General features: G+C 41.6%; 1 protein-coding gene across 1 annotated transcript in view; it reads right to left on the minus strand.

Moving 5' to 3' along the window:
* Window positions 1–17,026, minus strand: part of ccdc85cb (coiled-coil domain containing 85C, b) — a gene marked incomplete at its 3' end in the record, with an annotated part of 47,360 nt that extends 30,334 nt beyond the window's left edge. Inside the window, exon 1 of the mRNA XM_079255792.1 lies at window positions 16,162–17,026. Coding sequence (XP_079111918.1) covers window positions 16,162–16,876 — 715 coding nt within the window. The 5' untranslated portion in view covers window positions 16,877–17,026. The remainder of the gene's footprint in view (window positions 1–16,161) is intronic.
* Between the last annotated feature and the right edge of the window lie 287 nt (window positions 17,027–17,313).

Below are 17,313 nucleotides of genomic sequence, written 5' to 3' on the forward strand. Positions count from 1 at the left end.
TTTCCAAATGAAGACATGTTGCTGGAAGCAGCAAAGAGGCATCATTAGCTTGTTTAATGGTTGCACCCTACCAGGTTAGCAGGGACATTTTTTAGATTAAAAAGAGAAAGTTATAAAGAAAATTACCATTTTATGCCAATAAGAATAGGTATAAAATGTCTATAATGTTATCATGTTCTAACAGCTAGCTTTGCGATGATATAAGTTAACTCTTGCTTTCTTAAAGTAAGGGTGGATTCACATCATCATAGTCCGCTAAACTGTCAGATTGGGGACTTTGCTCAGTTGTACGGGGGTGTATCCATGCCGACTGAGATCATGTTCATACTGCACTTTGGTGAAACAAGCCAAACCATTAGAATAACGTATGCTAGTATTTAGCAAAAGAGGACAAGACTCGTCCCGTGTGAAGAAGAAAACTGTTTCCTCCACTTGCAAGTTAAACATGGAGCACAAAACTATTGCTGGGTTTTTTTTTGTTTTGTTTTGTTTTTTTGTCTTATGCAAGTATACTGCAGAAATACACTGCAACAATGGGTGCAGTATGAACAGACGAGGCAAAGGACCCTTAATGAGATCGCAACCCACAATGCAAAACTGGCTCAATGCAGGAAGTGACTTTTTTTTTTTTTTTTAAACTTTTTAATCCACTTCCTGTATTTGGTCCGCTTCAAAAAACAAAAAGAGACGTGTATTTGTAGGCATACCAAATCCATTTCTTTGATCCAAAACAGAATTTGTTGGGTGCATTTACATTTCCCCAAACAAAGCAGACTTTCCAAGCAAACAGACTAGGATTTGAATCAAAAAGGCTGATGTGAATGAGCCCCAAAAGTGCTCTTATTGCAGCCAAATGCGAGGAAGGTACTGCTATTACTAATTTTCACACAACCCCACAACTTTTAAAAAAACATAAATAAAAAATAATAGTAGTTGTATCTCTAGTAGGAACTTAAGCCAGCAGCTAACTAGATTAATTTACTGTTGAAGTTAAGCAATTTGTCAAACTGTCATGATTTCTTTAAAAGCCAATTAACAAAGCTGACTGAACTGACAAAAGCAAAAAGAAAAAATAGATTTACATTTCCAGAATACTGTGAATTTCAGCCAATCCCGGTGGTAATCGTACAAAGCTCTTACTGAATAACATGCTGTTATTATGATCACAACCTGGCCACAGACACATTTAACAACATTATAAAATATAAAAAGGGTCGACATCATGAAAGACTACAGCACAAAATTGGGCTTCTGTCATGCCGCCCATAACTTGGTAATTTGCCTTGAAGCTGTTGGACCGTGTTTTAACAGTCAACCAGCATTACTTTTCTCACCTCCATTACCTTGAGAAAAATAGCGCCAAACATGAGTCAACACTGAAACTAACTTTATCCTGGCCAGGACAGTTAGGTCAGACACTGCTTGGCCTTCATTGTTGTTTGTGGAGCCAGCTGTCCTTAGGGAGCCTCCATGTCAGCTCACATTAGCAGTAAGTGACAAAGATCAGTATGAGACAGTGGTGACCAGGTGGTCCCTCTGACTCGGTGGGAAACAAAGGGTGGTAAACAGTGAATCATTACCAGAATCAAGTGAAGGAGGCTGATCTTGATCAGTAGTAAGGAAAAAGGAAGAAGTGGCAGGACATGTTCAAAAGAATGCAAATTCTCATGTTTCTTGTATCCACTTGTATACAAGAAACACTTGTGTAATTTTACAAAAGGATGGAAATAAGTCAGGTTTGACTGGATCTAAATAAACCTTGAACCCCCCCCCCCCCCCCCCCACCTTTTTTTTTTTTTTTTTTTTTTTTTTTTTTTTTTAAATGGAGGGTTATCAAACCTCTAATCATCTTACTGTAAAAGCTCTGGATTAGTAAGCAGGAACATATGCTAGCTTTTTGTCCTTCAGAGAATTCTCTCAGACTGTCTCTGTTTAAAAATGCCATGTTTCGAGGAGGCCTTTCTGTGAAGAGCACTGCAGTTTTTTCTGAGCTCAATGTGCTCAGGTTCCCTCCCACAGTGCAAAGACATGCAGGCTGGGGTAAGTGGCAACTGTAAATTGTGTGTAGGTGTGAATTTGTTGCTCTTCCAGGCCGTGTAACACCCCCATGATAGACTGGCAGCCTGGCTGGGGTGGAAAGCCTATCACTCAGTAGGTTCTGGGAATGGTTCCAGCATCCCTGAATGCATGCACAGGATAAAAAGAGCGTGATGGATGTACCGTTTTGTTTAATCTGAGTGATGTCAGCAAAGTAAACAACAAAAAGTTTGGCTCACAAAAACACAATGACTAATTTAAATTATGAAGGAATTGCTTACCTGACTATATATGTTTTTTTAAATAAATAAATGCATTAAAAACTTGACCGAACTTTCACCTTTTTTGCTCCACATGCCGAATCCCATGAGGCAGTTCAGCAAAAAGGATTATTCACAGACGCCTACGTACATAACCCATCTAATGTTATCCCTGCAACATATTGACAATATGCTGCACCCACTGCGCCTTCCATCCAAGTTCCTGTCAGCACACACTCCTCCTATTGACATTCCCCAGAAATTTAAAAGCACAGAGAGGTCCCACCCAAGAGCTATTAACATCTGCAGCCTTGCAACAGTCACAATTTTATACTGAATATTTCACAGTCACTCATAATTCACAAGAAAAAACTGTAAACAAGTCATCTCCAGACCACCGCTGACATGTTTGATGGTAGCACAGCATTTACGCAGCTGGAAACGCTCCAAGCTGCAGCAGTGGTGAAATACACTCATTCTGGCATTGTGCCGTGTTTGATGGATGACTGGAATTCAGATGGGGGGCGTGTATATTACTGGAATCTCAAATATCAAGCACAAAACAGGCCAAATTGCTAGAATTAAAAATACAATAACAACAATACCTTGATCTCTGATACTTTTTTAATGAATCACTACTAAGTTTTAGGATTTCCATAACCAACTCTTGCATTACAAAGAGAAAAGTAAAGTGCAGAAACAGCAATGGTTTGTTTTTCTTTGGTGAAATAATTCATTTTCTAAATAAAATTCTTTGATTAAGGCTTCATTCAGTGCTCTGTGAGTGCAATGATATAATCGGCCTTTTACACTTTCTTCCTCACCGTAAACCTTAACACAAGAGCAGCAGAGGCTTTGGGGATAACCAGTTCCCATCTGGGACTTCTCCCATGTCTCCTCTAATACAAGCTATCCACTTATTTTTTTTGTCCTCCCTCATAACAATCTACCTCCGCTTTATCCTCCTCTCACAGCCTCATCTCTTTTCCCCTTCCACTCCACTCATGCCTTTAGATCTCCTGACCCTCCATAACCCCCTCCAAATCTCCTCCATTTCCTCTTATCCAGTCTCTCCCCCTTCCACATTTTCTCAACAAGCAGAATTTCTCATATTTCCCTGACGGCAACTGATGTGGGCTTTCTGAAAACCTCCCCAGTCAGCCTTTCCAACCCTTTGGTGAACCACGCCGCCACCACTGTGGCAATTACAACACCAACACGACTTTCGTTCTAGTCATCTCGTCCAGTATTTTCCAAACGGTCAATTATTAACTTCTGCATGGAAACTGCTTGTGTTGTTCTTTTTATCTTGTTTCCCGTTATATAAACACTCCACCATGTGTAGCCTGGGTCTTGGAGGATTACCAAACCACGAACACGTGTCACGGGCTCCCTCGTCATCCTTTCCTATTTAATACCTACAGCTATTGTTTGATGTACATTGTGCTGACTACAGGGAGAGGCCCTATAAGTAAAGAATGCACATTCCTCCTTGAGTGAGCAGTTTTAAAGCCATAAGGGGCAAGGGGAAAAGAAAAAAAAAGCATTTATCCATCTACATTCCTCTACAACAGGATTCAACTTGTTTAGAAGTTTCGGAAAGGAAAACATAACAAAAGTTTGTCAGGAGAAATTAGTCAAAAAGTGGGGTGAGAGGTGTACAGCAGCGGAGCACATTCTGTAGCAAAAGGAGGGGCCTCTCTGTGGTGAACGCAGCATACAACACACCCCATAATGATGAATAAAAGGGCATAGTATCCTAGCAACAAGCAAAAAAGGGAACGCAGCTTGCTCTGCAGTGTCCTCTGTTGCTCCTGGATCTTAAGCCTGGCATCCTTGCAGAAGTTCCCTTCAGCAACCCTCTTACAGACAGATTCCACTTTCTTCCAAACCCTCGCCCAACAAAGTCCTGTTAAGATGCCATGTTTCAGCCCAAAAAAAGCACTTTCATCAAGTCCACATGCAATTTAACATTGTTACGTCTTCTTAAAGGGTTTAAGAGAGTGCCTCGGTTTATACGGTGCCTATCATACGCAGGGCTACGTGCCATGTATTTAAAAGAGTGGTGGGCAGAGATATAACACTGGATCCCACTCTCCAAATCCTTTTAAGCCATCCTCTCCAAAACCCTATTCCATGTTGCAGAGAGTCATAGCAGAGCTACAACATCAATGGTTTAATCCCCTTACATCTTTTGTTGACTGAGAGGAGATTTAGCAAGATATAACGCGTACATGTTCGGACATAACACACAGTAAAACATCTTCCAAAATTCCGCATGGCCGACTTTTTTTTTTTTTTTTTAATCTGTCCCTGATCATAATCACAAAATCTGATGGGTGCTCATAAAGACAGCAACGAGTCAAAGAGGATTCATCAAGCAAACAAGAGGGATTTTAAAGAGTAATTTTTCTGTGTGTTTATTTGAAAGGAAAGGGATAAGATTTCTGCCTGCCTAATTTCAAGCAGACATATGGCCTGGTGCAATACCAATGCTACTGACATCAACCATATCAACTGCTGTCAGAGGTTTAAATCACAAATGTGATGACAATATGATCTTATGTCAATGTAGTGATGTAGATCAAATTGTTGGCACATCCCTAACTACTATGATAAGTCTCTACATTATCAGTTGTGTTTAGATGGCATGATTGTAGTCTTAGGTTTCTCAGCGATATTTTATCTGTAATTATCCTGTAGGGTAATACATCAAGTTTTTACAGTGCCTGATCTGACAAACAGTTATGCTGAGGTACGTTTTGCTGTCATTTCTGTTAAACTGGCCTTAGAAAAATATATCAAATTTTATTTTGGGTGCTTCTCTCTTGGATGTTTTGTAGTCCAAACGAAAACGGTTATCGGGGCAAACCAACAACAACTTTGAAAAGTATTCAAAGTGTTGACGAATCTCTTAAAAATGTGCCAATTTTGATTTCTCCCTAGAGCAGCATCAGCCAAAACAAATGGACTGGATATAACTGGTAGTCATGTCATCTCCTCTCAGCATGAGAGAGATATAGCTGGCTCATTTTGACTACTACCCACTCCAAGAGAAGTTAGACATCCATCTGGACAGAAACAGAATGCAAACGAAGCAAGAGAGGACACCACCATAATGCTCTTGAACCAAGCTGTTTCAGTCTCCACCACATACCCCTTATGAAATCTAATCACAGCAGGAAACCGGAGCCAAACAGCCTGCATGTAATCAGACATTAGCGGTACATCTGATGAACCCAAAAGAGGATCGGAGAGGAAACCCAGAAAATTTAGATAATGGCGCACACATCATTGGCGGTTGGTAAGGCCAAACACAATTATCCTCCAAATCCATAACACATCCAGACAGATGCGACGATGAAATGCTTTTTGTATTTCTATCCCTGTCCCTATCAGCTGCCAGTTATTGATTAAGCCTGACAAACTCCTTTTCTGTGAGCTTGCATTTTCATATGATTATCAGCTTTCACTTAAGTGCTTTACATTTGTCACAGTCAGTGGAATAGAACCCCCAGCACTGGGCTCGGTTCAAATAAATAATGACTGATCAGCCCATGTAATCGGAGTTTCTGGTAATAACTTTATGATGGGATTTCATAAACCATCTGACTGGTGCTGAGAATCTGTCATGAACAGTTGCAAAAAAAAAAAAAAAAAAGATTACTTCTGATGCCCTGAACATATAATCTAAGATTTTTTCTAAACCTTTGTTAAACCATTTTGCTCTCTCCAACCTTAACAGAGTAGTCTATTCTCGGATTTACCCAATTTAGTTCAAACTTTTAAAGAGACAGACAAGAAATTGAACTTTATGTACAGTTTTTATGACAAAAAGCTACACTAACAGATGGCCTTAATGTAGAGTATTACCAGAAAAGAGGAGGAGGATGCCAGATACCACACATACACATTACACACACGCCCCAACTCTCCAACTTCTTCCACAGTATCCAGTTTCTGCATTCATCTCGCATAATCCGATCTGATTGACTGTCATCAAAATCTTACTGCCTCATCTCAGGGCAAAAGTAATGAGAGCAAGTGGAGAGAAATGGGTATCTCTGAGTCAATGCCAAACCAAAACAGAGACATGTTTAGCTACACAGTTCAGCCTGCAAGAGGAAATTAGTCTGCAGAACAGCAAAGGAGGGTTACCTGAAACCATCCCAAAAGGGGGGGGGGGGGGGGATTCCAGAGGATGGAGCAACAGTGTTGCAGACTGTAAAATTCATTCCAGATGCTTTGGCCGAAAGTCACTATTCTAAATATTCTCATCCATTTTTGTGGCCCAAAGCCAGTTTCTTTCCTTCTTTCTTTTGCATACACACCAGTTATGTAAATATGTCTGTGAAGCTGTTGTTGTATCAGCAACAAAAAGTGTTTCATCATTTTTGTTACCACGATGGACTCTGCACAAATTTCAAACAAGGATATGAGTTTCTCAGCCTGAAAATTTATGAGCCATATGGGACCCACTGGGAGTGGACACATTTTTAAGCGGTCAAATGATAAAAAAAAAAATCAATTTATAACTGTTAGAATAGAGGTTAGAGGAAGGTGACAGCACTGGGTAAACTGAAACAAAGTAAAGACCTCTGCTGACTCAAGTCTCCAATGTCACAGCAACCCAAACCAAAGAGCTGACATGCAGAAAAATCCAGATGAACGCCTTGTTCCTCCCAGGCCTCGAAAGGAGCTGATGTGCTCCGTCTAGGAGTTGCTGACTTCTGGCAACCTGGGACGGTTCTGCTGTTGAAGGTCATGAGGTGTGTTGCATAGACACAATCAAACTGCTGATGGCGACTTTATGGCACTGCTGCACATGAGTTTTTGTCACCGTGCCACCTGAACTTTCTTACTCATTTGAACTCCCTCATATTTGTCTCATCTGCATGCTAATAGATGGCACTAGATCTAAACAACCTAACATGGAGAACGGATCAATAAGGCTGTTGCCATGGGGCATGGTGCCTCTCAATAAAATCAATCTGAGTCAGTTACCGGGGAGGCAGCCAACAGAAGACAAGCAAGATACAGTGGAGTAAAACAACAGTGCATGCAGGAAAATGTAACCAAATACCATATGGTTACATATGAAACAGGTAGAGAAGAAGGATTAAAAACCACCTCCACTCAGGTGCTGGTTCTAATTTTCCAAAGAATTGGAATCATTGACAACTGGGCTTCTCAATACCTCTACTGGGGCAACAGGTGCTTGTCAGCTTAGTGACTACAAATAATGTCAGAAATGTGTTTGATGCAATCCAGACTATGGCTACATTTAACTGAAAAACATGACAAAAGCACAAGCTCTAATGTCTGGACTGAAAAGTCCAGTGATAGTAACAGACCATAAGGCAGACCTATATCTTTGTGCGGAAAAGTCTGCAGCCTAATCTCTACTCTTCTCTAATGAGAAGAGTAGAGTGCTTGCTGGAGGTCTACCTGATGTGATATTTACCTTTAATTGAATCCAATAACAACTACTATTCCAATAATGCCATGAGGAGTGGCAGTGGCTCAGGTGTCAATGGTCCTGTGACCTGAAGGTCAGCAGTTAGAGTCCTGCTTCCTTACACTGTGTTCTCTGAGAGTCGGTTACAAGACCGGATAAATGCAGAGGGTTGCGTCAGGAAGGGCATCCTGCATGAAACATGTCCCAAAGTATAACTGTGAAAAACAGCTGTCATACTGGCTGGGTAGTTGGAAGCCAATGATTCACTGTGGCGATACCATCAGGGAAAAGTCAAAAGGAAAACAACAAAATTAATGGAATAACTTCCAGCTTTCTGTGGATGTATCTCTGTCTGTAGGCTATTAGCTCACCTGTGGCCACAAGTGTGTATATGTGCTTGATGGAAGCTCTAATAGAATAGATTTTATTTACAATGTGTCTGACCATATATCCTGAGAGTGAAGTGTTTAAACAGCTATGGTGGGCGTGGACATATTTTGTGACGTGCGTCCTGTGTGTCATGCACAGTAAAGAGAGAAAAGGAGAAATGACACACAGTTGTGACATATTGTTTCAATGTTAAAAAATGGATAAAGTATCAGACTGTGTTAATGGAAACTTTTAGATGCATCCCTTCTCCGACAGATCTGAATAAAATAGTCAAATTCTCTCGCCTGCATGTCATTCAGCTCTGCAGAGGCCTGGATACAAGTCATTAGTTTGATTTAGGTGTGTTGGAGAAGGGATGTATCTAAAAGTTGAATTAAAATAGAGCTAAAGGACCGGACTTCATGTAAATATTTACAGAATTTTCATATTAAAGCTGGGGTAGGAATTGTTGGGGAGTTAGCAAGATTTGAAAATGGCACCCTGTCTTGGCTCCTCCCTGTCTGGTTTTGCTTCCTTTGTGATCCAGGGCTTTTTTCTTACCTCCACCAAGGAGGTTATATTTTCATCGGCAACTATCTGTTTGTCTTGTGTTCAAGATGACTCAAACAGTTATGAATGGATTTTCATGACATTTTCAGGAGTTGTTGGAAATGTGAAAAGCAAGAACTAATTTAATTTTGGTGGTGATCAGGATCACTGTTTGGATCCAGGAACTTTTTGAAACCCTTGGTGGAGGTTTGCGCTCTCCGAGTGCTTTGCTAGTTACAATTTTTCCCCCCAATAAAAATTTAGTGAAGTCATAACAAACTGAAAACTTGAGCATCTTTCATTTGGTATTTACTGCATATTTTCAGTTATGGAGAACTAGGAGCAGACAAAGTTGCAACAGAAATAACTCTGGGTCAGCTAGTCACCTAACAATGTGATAGGTGTGTTTATCTGCTTGTTAAAAATAACCTACGCTTCAGTGTAGTTTCCATATCAGCAGTAGTTATAGGGTGACAGGAACTAACTTTCAACCCCTTCCTTGCCCCCCTGGACACAGTTAAGTAAGATTTCTAAGTTTAAATATATACACACATACACTGTTTTTCTGAAATTGAAGAAAAGCAAGTATAAAAAACAGCAACACAAAAGAAGTGACCTTCCTGAGGCTGATATTCTACATGGGTCAACCAGTATGGAGGGCGACCACATCCCCCTTCCCCCCTTACATCTTAGTTCCCTTCGCTTCACTGATGCAAAAGCTAGCGTGCCATCCACTCGCCCCACTGATCACCGCCGTCGCCTTGGCAACTGAGCAGCCCAACCCCTCCAGCGGCCTGCTGGCCAACAATTGGAAAAGAAGGACATCCACTTTTGAACGCACATGTGAATGGGGAGGAGGGGGCAAGTTTCCTTGACATGGAGGAGATGCCCTTCTGTCAGAGGTGACCTCACAAACACAAAGCAGCCACAACTTGTAGGGGAACTTATGGCTGTGATAAAAGTCCCAGTGTTGGATCTCTGAGCAAGTCTGCATCCGTGTGAGCAAGACTCACGCTGGCTCGATAACCTCATTCTGTCGGCTGTGCGCTGCGTTGACGGGAACGAGAGGACAGCGGATCAGACGGCAGGTTTGCAGGAATCATGAGAGAAAAAAAAATTGAGTTCAGATGGAGGGAAAGGAACGCTGCAAGAGTCTGTTGGCTGGGCGAGACAAAACATGGAGGCAAAGGTTCACAAAGTAACCTACGAGAAGATTTCATTCATTCATCTGCTGGTTCCTCTCTCCATCCAGCCTCACTCCTGCTGACACAAAGAGGAAAGAGACCCACTTCCTCCTTTGTTTATCCTGGAATGTGGGACGTCCTGACAGGCAAGCTTTTCATTGACAGTACACAGCCGAGAGTTTCCCCTGTGTCTCTTTCTCTTAACCTCTCCTCTGTGTATCCATGGATGCGTGCTCCTGCTCCATTATCTGTGTTATCAGAAAAACCAGGCCACACACAGATAGACAGCCTGCTGGGAATGTCTGCCCGAGTCCAGGATAACTCCTAAACTGCAGCTGATGAAATTTCTGCTTACAAGTTTTAACAAGACGCAACATGGTGTTATTAATGCCAGGGCTTAGAATAATCTCAGGCCTGCTCTGCTCCTGTCTTTTCAGCGTTTTGACTTTGCACCAATGGAAAACTATAAATAAATTGAAGAAAGGTTTCATAAAAACCAACTCGGCATCTTGGAACGTGAACCTGAGAGTGGACAAACAGGATATTACTCAGAGAAACATCCTATTCCGGCACTGTTGGCCTTTTGTAGATGTACAGACAAGCAATACAATGACTTGAAACAACAGGCATGAGGAAAAACACCATTGTGCCTGCTGACCCCTTTGGTTTCCTTCGAAACATGAAAGGAGCTCACAAAGAGTTGCTGGGTGCGACTGACTTAAGTTTATTTAAATTAAACACATAAAAAAAAAATTGACTTGTAATTCTCCTACATACAAAACCCAGACAGACCTTTAAAGAAGAACCAAAGAAAAAGTCTGATCACCAACGGCAAGCTTGATAAAAACACCTCCGATAAATGTGAGATAAATGTGAACCTTAAAGATCTGACTAATTTGTGTTATTATGATGGTAGCCAACTGGGAGGGCTGGTTTAACAGTTTCACTTTGAGCTTGTAAATGAGAACAAAACAGTTCGCACACGCTGTGGAACCTTGTATATCGGGACATATGCATGGAAAGACCAGGTGCTAATAACCCCAGTTTAAAACACACTGTTTTACAACTTCTCTGAGTTAATTAGGACTAATTTGAGCCTAATTTGGGCCTAAGTGGGTGAGTTCACAGCGTCAGTCACCAAAGTGACTTTACAGATGTCACGGTTTCTTAGGAACATGGCCAATTCATGCAGGCAACCTGAGCAAAGGGCGCCAATTAAATGAACGCCTTGTTGAAGAATTTTAATCTCCTGTGCATCACAAACCAATCCGACAGGTTTCCAGGAGACACACACAGCTGAATGGACCAACATACTGGCTGCTTACAAGGCGTGAAAAAGAAAATATGAAACGAGTCAAATCAAGCTGCTTATTTGATGAAAGCCATCAGGAGCGAATCATAAGTCATTGCCTGAGCTTCTACAGTCTTCGCTCTGTGATTTTTTTTTTTTTTTTTTTAACTCCCTCTGCCTCCACCCTACTGTTTTATTCTCAGGGATTAGCAGAACTTTAGTCTTTATCTTGCTATTTTGTTGCCCGTCGGGTAGTTGCAGCAGTTTGTCGAACAGGACAGAGTTCATTCTGTTTATGTAACAGCTGCAGTATAATCCACTCCCATCTCATAGCTGTCTGCCAGCTACGCCTTTATTCTTGTTTATACTGTACAAGAGATGTTTGAGTAAGGGATAATGCACAGTAAAGTGTCCATTATCAGGAGGTAATGACTGAAGAGAAAGCCCTTTGAGACCCTTCATTTATTATTAAATCAGAACTACTGTAATTAGATGCTTTAAATACGTTTCCCCTGGTAATACCTGAGGGTTTGACGGAAACCTCGCAAGTCCCAAAAGACTCCTGCACAACAAAAAGGTTGTTCTCCAATAAACAAGACAAACATCAGACCGGATTTGGTTAAACGGGAGATTATTTGCAGACTGCTAAGCTCAGAGGACCCATTAGCTCAGCAAAATGCCTGATATTATCTCAATCTTACCAATTTATTCTGCCATCTCAACAAACATGCTCACGTTTTAAATCATTCAGGAGCAAGTGAAAGATCCTGCAGACTGAAACTGATAGCTCAACAACGCAAGATGTTTTTACCATTCATTTTAAATGCTGAAGCGTAAATTCACAGAGGAAATAGCAATTTTTTTAGCTCAGTGACTAATTCTGTTGCTGGATTCTAGTGACATGTTCTCACTAATGTCAGGCATAAAGTAGTTTGCTGTTTGCAGGAGGTGATCTAAAATTTTTAACGTGAATGAAAAGATGTAAGTTTTAACTAAGTAAATACTGGTAGCAGCCGTTTTGCCGCATACAGTATAATGACTTGAAATGCATGGCAAAAATCATCTTTAATTTGATTATTAAATGAAAACAAGTTATTTTCCATACTGTATGCATGTATAAAATGATAAAAACTTCATACATATTTTGTTAAGCCGAGACAAACACAAGTAAGCTTTGCCAATGCAAGCTATACTAAACATTTTATTTTAAATTATAGGAAGCTTACTACAAATGTCAGTGTCTAAAGAATACAAATCCAATGAATCAATAATTTTATCCATTTGTCACGTGCATCAAGTACCCAGTACACCTCTCAATGAGTAGGAGCATCCAAAAGAAGCTCATTTCGACGTCAGGCTTGCTTCTGGGAAGTAATTGGGCTGAAGTGCAGCTCTGCAACGTCGGATCCCTGCACAGCTAGAGGAAACCCAAATCCTAAATCCATCTTTTATTTCCTATTTGTTTTATAACCATACATGGTGTGCAAGTGTCAATACTTTATGAGAAGCAAAACCCGCAGAACAGTGAGGGATCTTGCATAGATCTTAAAATATAAATGCACAAGTAGCAAAATGCGTCGATGTCAGTCGGCTTTGATAACTTCTGCCTTTCTCTACCCGAGTGGGAGAAATCGCATCCTTCGCTTTTCTCAAGAGCGCTTTTATCTGCCGTCTTCCTGAAACCCCACTGTCAGCTAAAAGGCCAGGGGAACATGTGAGGGTCTGCTAAAGGTCAACAAGCATTATTCCAGAGAGGATCTTTATCAGCTCATCTGGACAGTGTCAAAAGCAGCAGCAGCAAACACACACACACACACACTCCTGCACGTCTCGCTTGGCCACTTTGTTTTAATCTCATCCAGCTATCCTCAGTTGGTAAGACACTGCAAGAGAGCTTAAAGCTAGCTCTCTGTGAGAGCTTCGTGTTTCAGTCGGCCTTTGACAGGAACAGAGTTCCACACCACCAAAACCGAATGCAGGCTATGCTTTCAGGACTAATTTTCAGGACTATAGTTTTCAATCGCTTTCAGGGAGCCAGTTATGAAACACACTGCATAGCACTGGGAGCAGCATTTGCTGATTTGTGTTACTTTTTCAGAACAGAAGTCTGTACTCTCTAACACACCAGTAAACATGCACATGCACAGACAGGCACAAGAGGAGATGAGGAGGGGGAGGGGGTGTCAACCCTGTCACTACTTAAGAAATTCAATTAAGTAGACAGCGGGATGTCTCCAAAACCCAGCCTTCATTGAGCTCAATATGCTGTCTAACAGCTCCCTCTTCGCTCACCAAGTTCCCAACCAACCCCTTACCTCCACTCAGTCACTCCCCCAACACAGTGAAGACCCACTGGGATTTCCATCATGCACTAGTCTTCGTTCACTTCCAAACGCACAGGAATTTTAGAGACTTAGCTCATCGGATGAGGAGATAAAGTTAAATTCAACAGGAAAAGTATGAAGTATGAAGCGTATAACTCAATTAACTTGTTAAGCTGCAGACACCACACTAATTTCATCCACCTCCTCCTCTTCTTCTTCTTCTTCCTCTGTGTGTGTGTGTGTGTGTGTGTGTGTGTGTGTGTCTATCTGGCAACCAGACAGATGCTGCTCATTTAGCACTCGAGTGGCAATCCTCGAGCTTGTCTCCTAAACGCCCAGGGGAGCCCATGGCATTTGGACAGCATTAAATAAAGCCACTCTAGACCTCACACCATGGGGAGATCTGACCTCACAACATGGTCACTCCACTCGGATTTCAACCAGTCAACTGAGCAAATCTGAGCTGGTTAAGAAGACCGTTTTTCTGGTGGTCTGGTGTGCACGAGGGAGATTTGAGACAACAGTAAAACACCTATTTGAGTGATATGCTTCTACATCCAGACACCTAGAGTATGAAGCAGTAAATTAGGATCTGTGGAGCTTTACTTTGTTGTTATCAAATCTAAGGAAATGTTAATATCCAGTCTCTAGTTTACCTGCAGCTGTTTACAGTGATTTAAAGGCAAATAAATTAATGATGCTCAGCTTTGTGTTAGACAAGATGGCATCAATCTCATTACTGATGCGTAGGCCTTTTTACATTGGCAAATCTTGCCATGCGATTAATTGTCTCAGAAATTATTGCGATGGACGATAATATTGCGCAAACAGATTGTTATTTTGAGACCATTTTCAATTAAAATAACAATAATGCCACAATAAGCCAAGTACACCCTTTTAAGAAGATACTTTAATTTCTACAGAACATTTAGCTCGATATGCAGACTAGTTTATGCTCATCCAGTCCTCAGTCTGATAAAACGGATCTGAATTTCTCCTGGGGTTTTGGCAGTGTGGTTATCTGGAACATATGGTCTCTAAACATTATGGAACACAGTTACATAGTCTTTGGTCAAGCTCATATATATAAGGGGACATGTTTGAACTTGACCAGAGGTGGATTGGTAAAACTGAATGTCTTTGATCGCCTTCGGTATGTCATTTTTCACATCATTGTAAAGTTGTGGATTTGCCATTTGTAACATGTGTGTCCATCCAGGCAGATTGTGAAGGTCTTTTTTTCCCCAAGCTGGGAAAACTGCAGTTGATTATTGTGTTTTAAGTGCAGATGGATTCTTGTAGCATTGCCGTGTTTAGTTAATATTGTCTTAAAACAAATGCGGTACTCGCTCTGAGAGAGCAAGAGAGAAAAGAAAGGCATGAAAATTATTGCGTCTGGCAAACTTATTGCACGCATTTTTTCTTATCGTGCGATTGATTTATTGCGACAGGCCTACTGATGCGATGATTTTAACCATGACATTAAAAAAGAAGCACACCGTTCACATACTGATGCATGGCTTTAAATTTGCACACCATCGTCCGTGATTAAAACAACACCTTAAGGGGCTGCACAATGTCCCTCACATGTAGCAAAAACAGCAGCTTATAGAAGGCACTAGGCCACTGCAGACACAATCATAGTGATGTTGCATAATGAGAGCTGAAACTGTTCTAAATGTTGAGTGTGAGCTTAAGCGCATGTTTGTGTGCCTATCTGGATTAAGGGCTCCCTCAGTCAGCTCTCCCTCGTGCATGCTACCACCCCTTTTGTATTTCGCTACCTGTTTGTTCCCAGCATTAAATTCCAGGAATGGATAGCATGTGACCCATGTGATGTGATTTGAAGCTTGCTTGGAGCTCCTATATGCTGGTACTGCTGCTGGTCTGTCCTTGTAAATCAGGCTAAACAAAATTTTTATTTTATATATATATATATATATATATATATATATATATATATATATATATATATATATATATATATATACATACATACACACACATATATATATATATACATATATATATAAAATACTTGAAGCTCTATGGAGGATTTTTTTCCTGCTTCCTGTGAAATAGTGCTTATTCTGCTTGCCAAACAGATCATGGTGAGCCTCTGTGCTAGCTGAACGGGGGCTTAGTGTCCTCACGTTCCATCATTTCATCCCTGCGTGCAGCTTTCAGGCATGTATTTAGGTCTTACAGGGACATTGATTTCTGGTCCTACACCATGCATTTCACACTGGCCTAAAGAGGAGACGCGAGCGCTTTTCAACTTCCAGAGACACTAATGATAATCAGGGAGCGACCCTGAAAAATTCAATACGCCTGAGCCCCGTCTAAAAGCTATTAAGTCCACTATTTCTTGAAGAACCACGAGTGTAGTGACCTAAATCAGTAGAGACTGAAATTATGGGTTCGCTCAGGACTGACTGGATGGCTTCTAAAGGATGCTGTGTTTGCATTAATGTGTGTATATGTGCCATAATCACCCCATTTAAGACTACAGTGAGATTAAGCCATGAACCCCCATGGTAATCCTTTCTGATTACCATTCTGATCAGCATATGTTGCTAGAGAAGTCACATTACTGTAAACCTGAAAGGAATTAAGGTAAAAGGAGCTTGTGTGAACAATTTGTTTCAGCAGACTGATTGGTGGCCAAACCAAATGCAAGATTACTCACCATTAAGTCCATTTGGGATGCTTCTGTGATGATGTGGTGCTGACAGGTCATCCATGGACCTCCTCATGGTGGGGGCCACCTTACTGTTTTCTGAGGGCTTGTGTATGTGGTTGTGATTGTGGTGATCTGGGCTGCCGGCGCTACCCGTACTGGACGTGCTACTGCCATCTCCAACATCCCTGACCGTGCCAGTGCCTCCATTCAGGTTGGTCAAGCTGGACTGACTGTCTATGGAGCTCCTTGACCCAGCTCCATTCCTCTCCTCATCCAGCATGAGGATGATCTCCTTCAGTTCAGAGTTCTCCCTCAACACGGTCTCCTGGTTGGCCTCCAGCTCCTTCAGCTTCATCATGTATGTTCCCACTTCTTTCCACATGGCACTGGCCGTGTAGCGGCCAAAACGCTGCCACTCCCGGGACAGCTTCTTGCCTTTCTGTCTGTCATCGTCCAGGAAGCAGCAAAGCTCCCGGAGCTCATGGTTGTCATCCTGCAGCTTCTGGTTGATCTCCTTCAGACTCCGGATCTCGTGTAGGTGCACCTGCAGCCGCCGGTTAATGTCCTTCATCATATTGCCATGCTCGATCATCAGATTCATCTTCTCACTGTCAACCCTCCTTAATTTCCTGACCAGGTCCTCTTTGCTGGACCGCAGCAGCTCGTCGTCCGTCAGCTGGCTCAGGTCATCCTTCGGCCCCTCGGACAGATTTTTAGCCATGACTATCTGGGCTGAATCTCAGTTCGTAAATGTTGTGGCTCGAAATCAACTGATAAAAGCTCGTTTAACCTAACCTCAGCTGCGGAATTGTGTTAAAATAACAATACATTGTCTTTTTAAAAAAAAAAAAAAAAAAAAAAATTAAAGGAACTTTGTGGTGATTTTCAACAGGCCGAAAAATCATGTAAACGTGACGCGGCGGCAACCCGTGCGTTAAACTGAATGCCCCGCCGGTAATCTGGTTAAAGAAAAGCCTCACTGGATGTCCAGAACAACTGTTTGGTACTTACATTCCGTCAGTAAATAACACAGATGCTTTTATGATGATAACAATTCACAGGAATTTCCATTCAGGTCCTTGTTGTGTCATAAGACGGGTCCAGTCAGCACAGCACACCGCGTCCTGGAGCTATGTGTGCCATCTCCGCTGGACATCC

The sequence above is a fragment of the Telmatherina bonti genome, assembly GCF_933228915.1.
Source record: "Telmatherina bonti genome assembly, chromosome: 16".
In the NCBI taxonomy this organism is placed as follows: Eukaryota; Metazoa; Chordata; class Actinopteri; order Atheriniformes; family Telmatherinidae; genus Telmatherina; species Telmatherina bonti.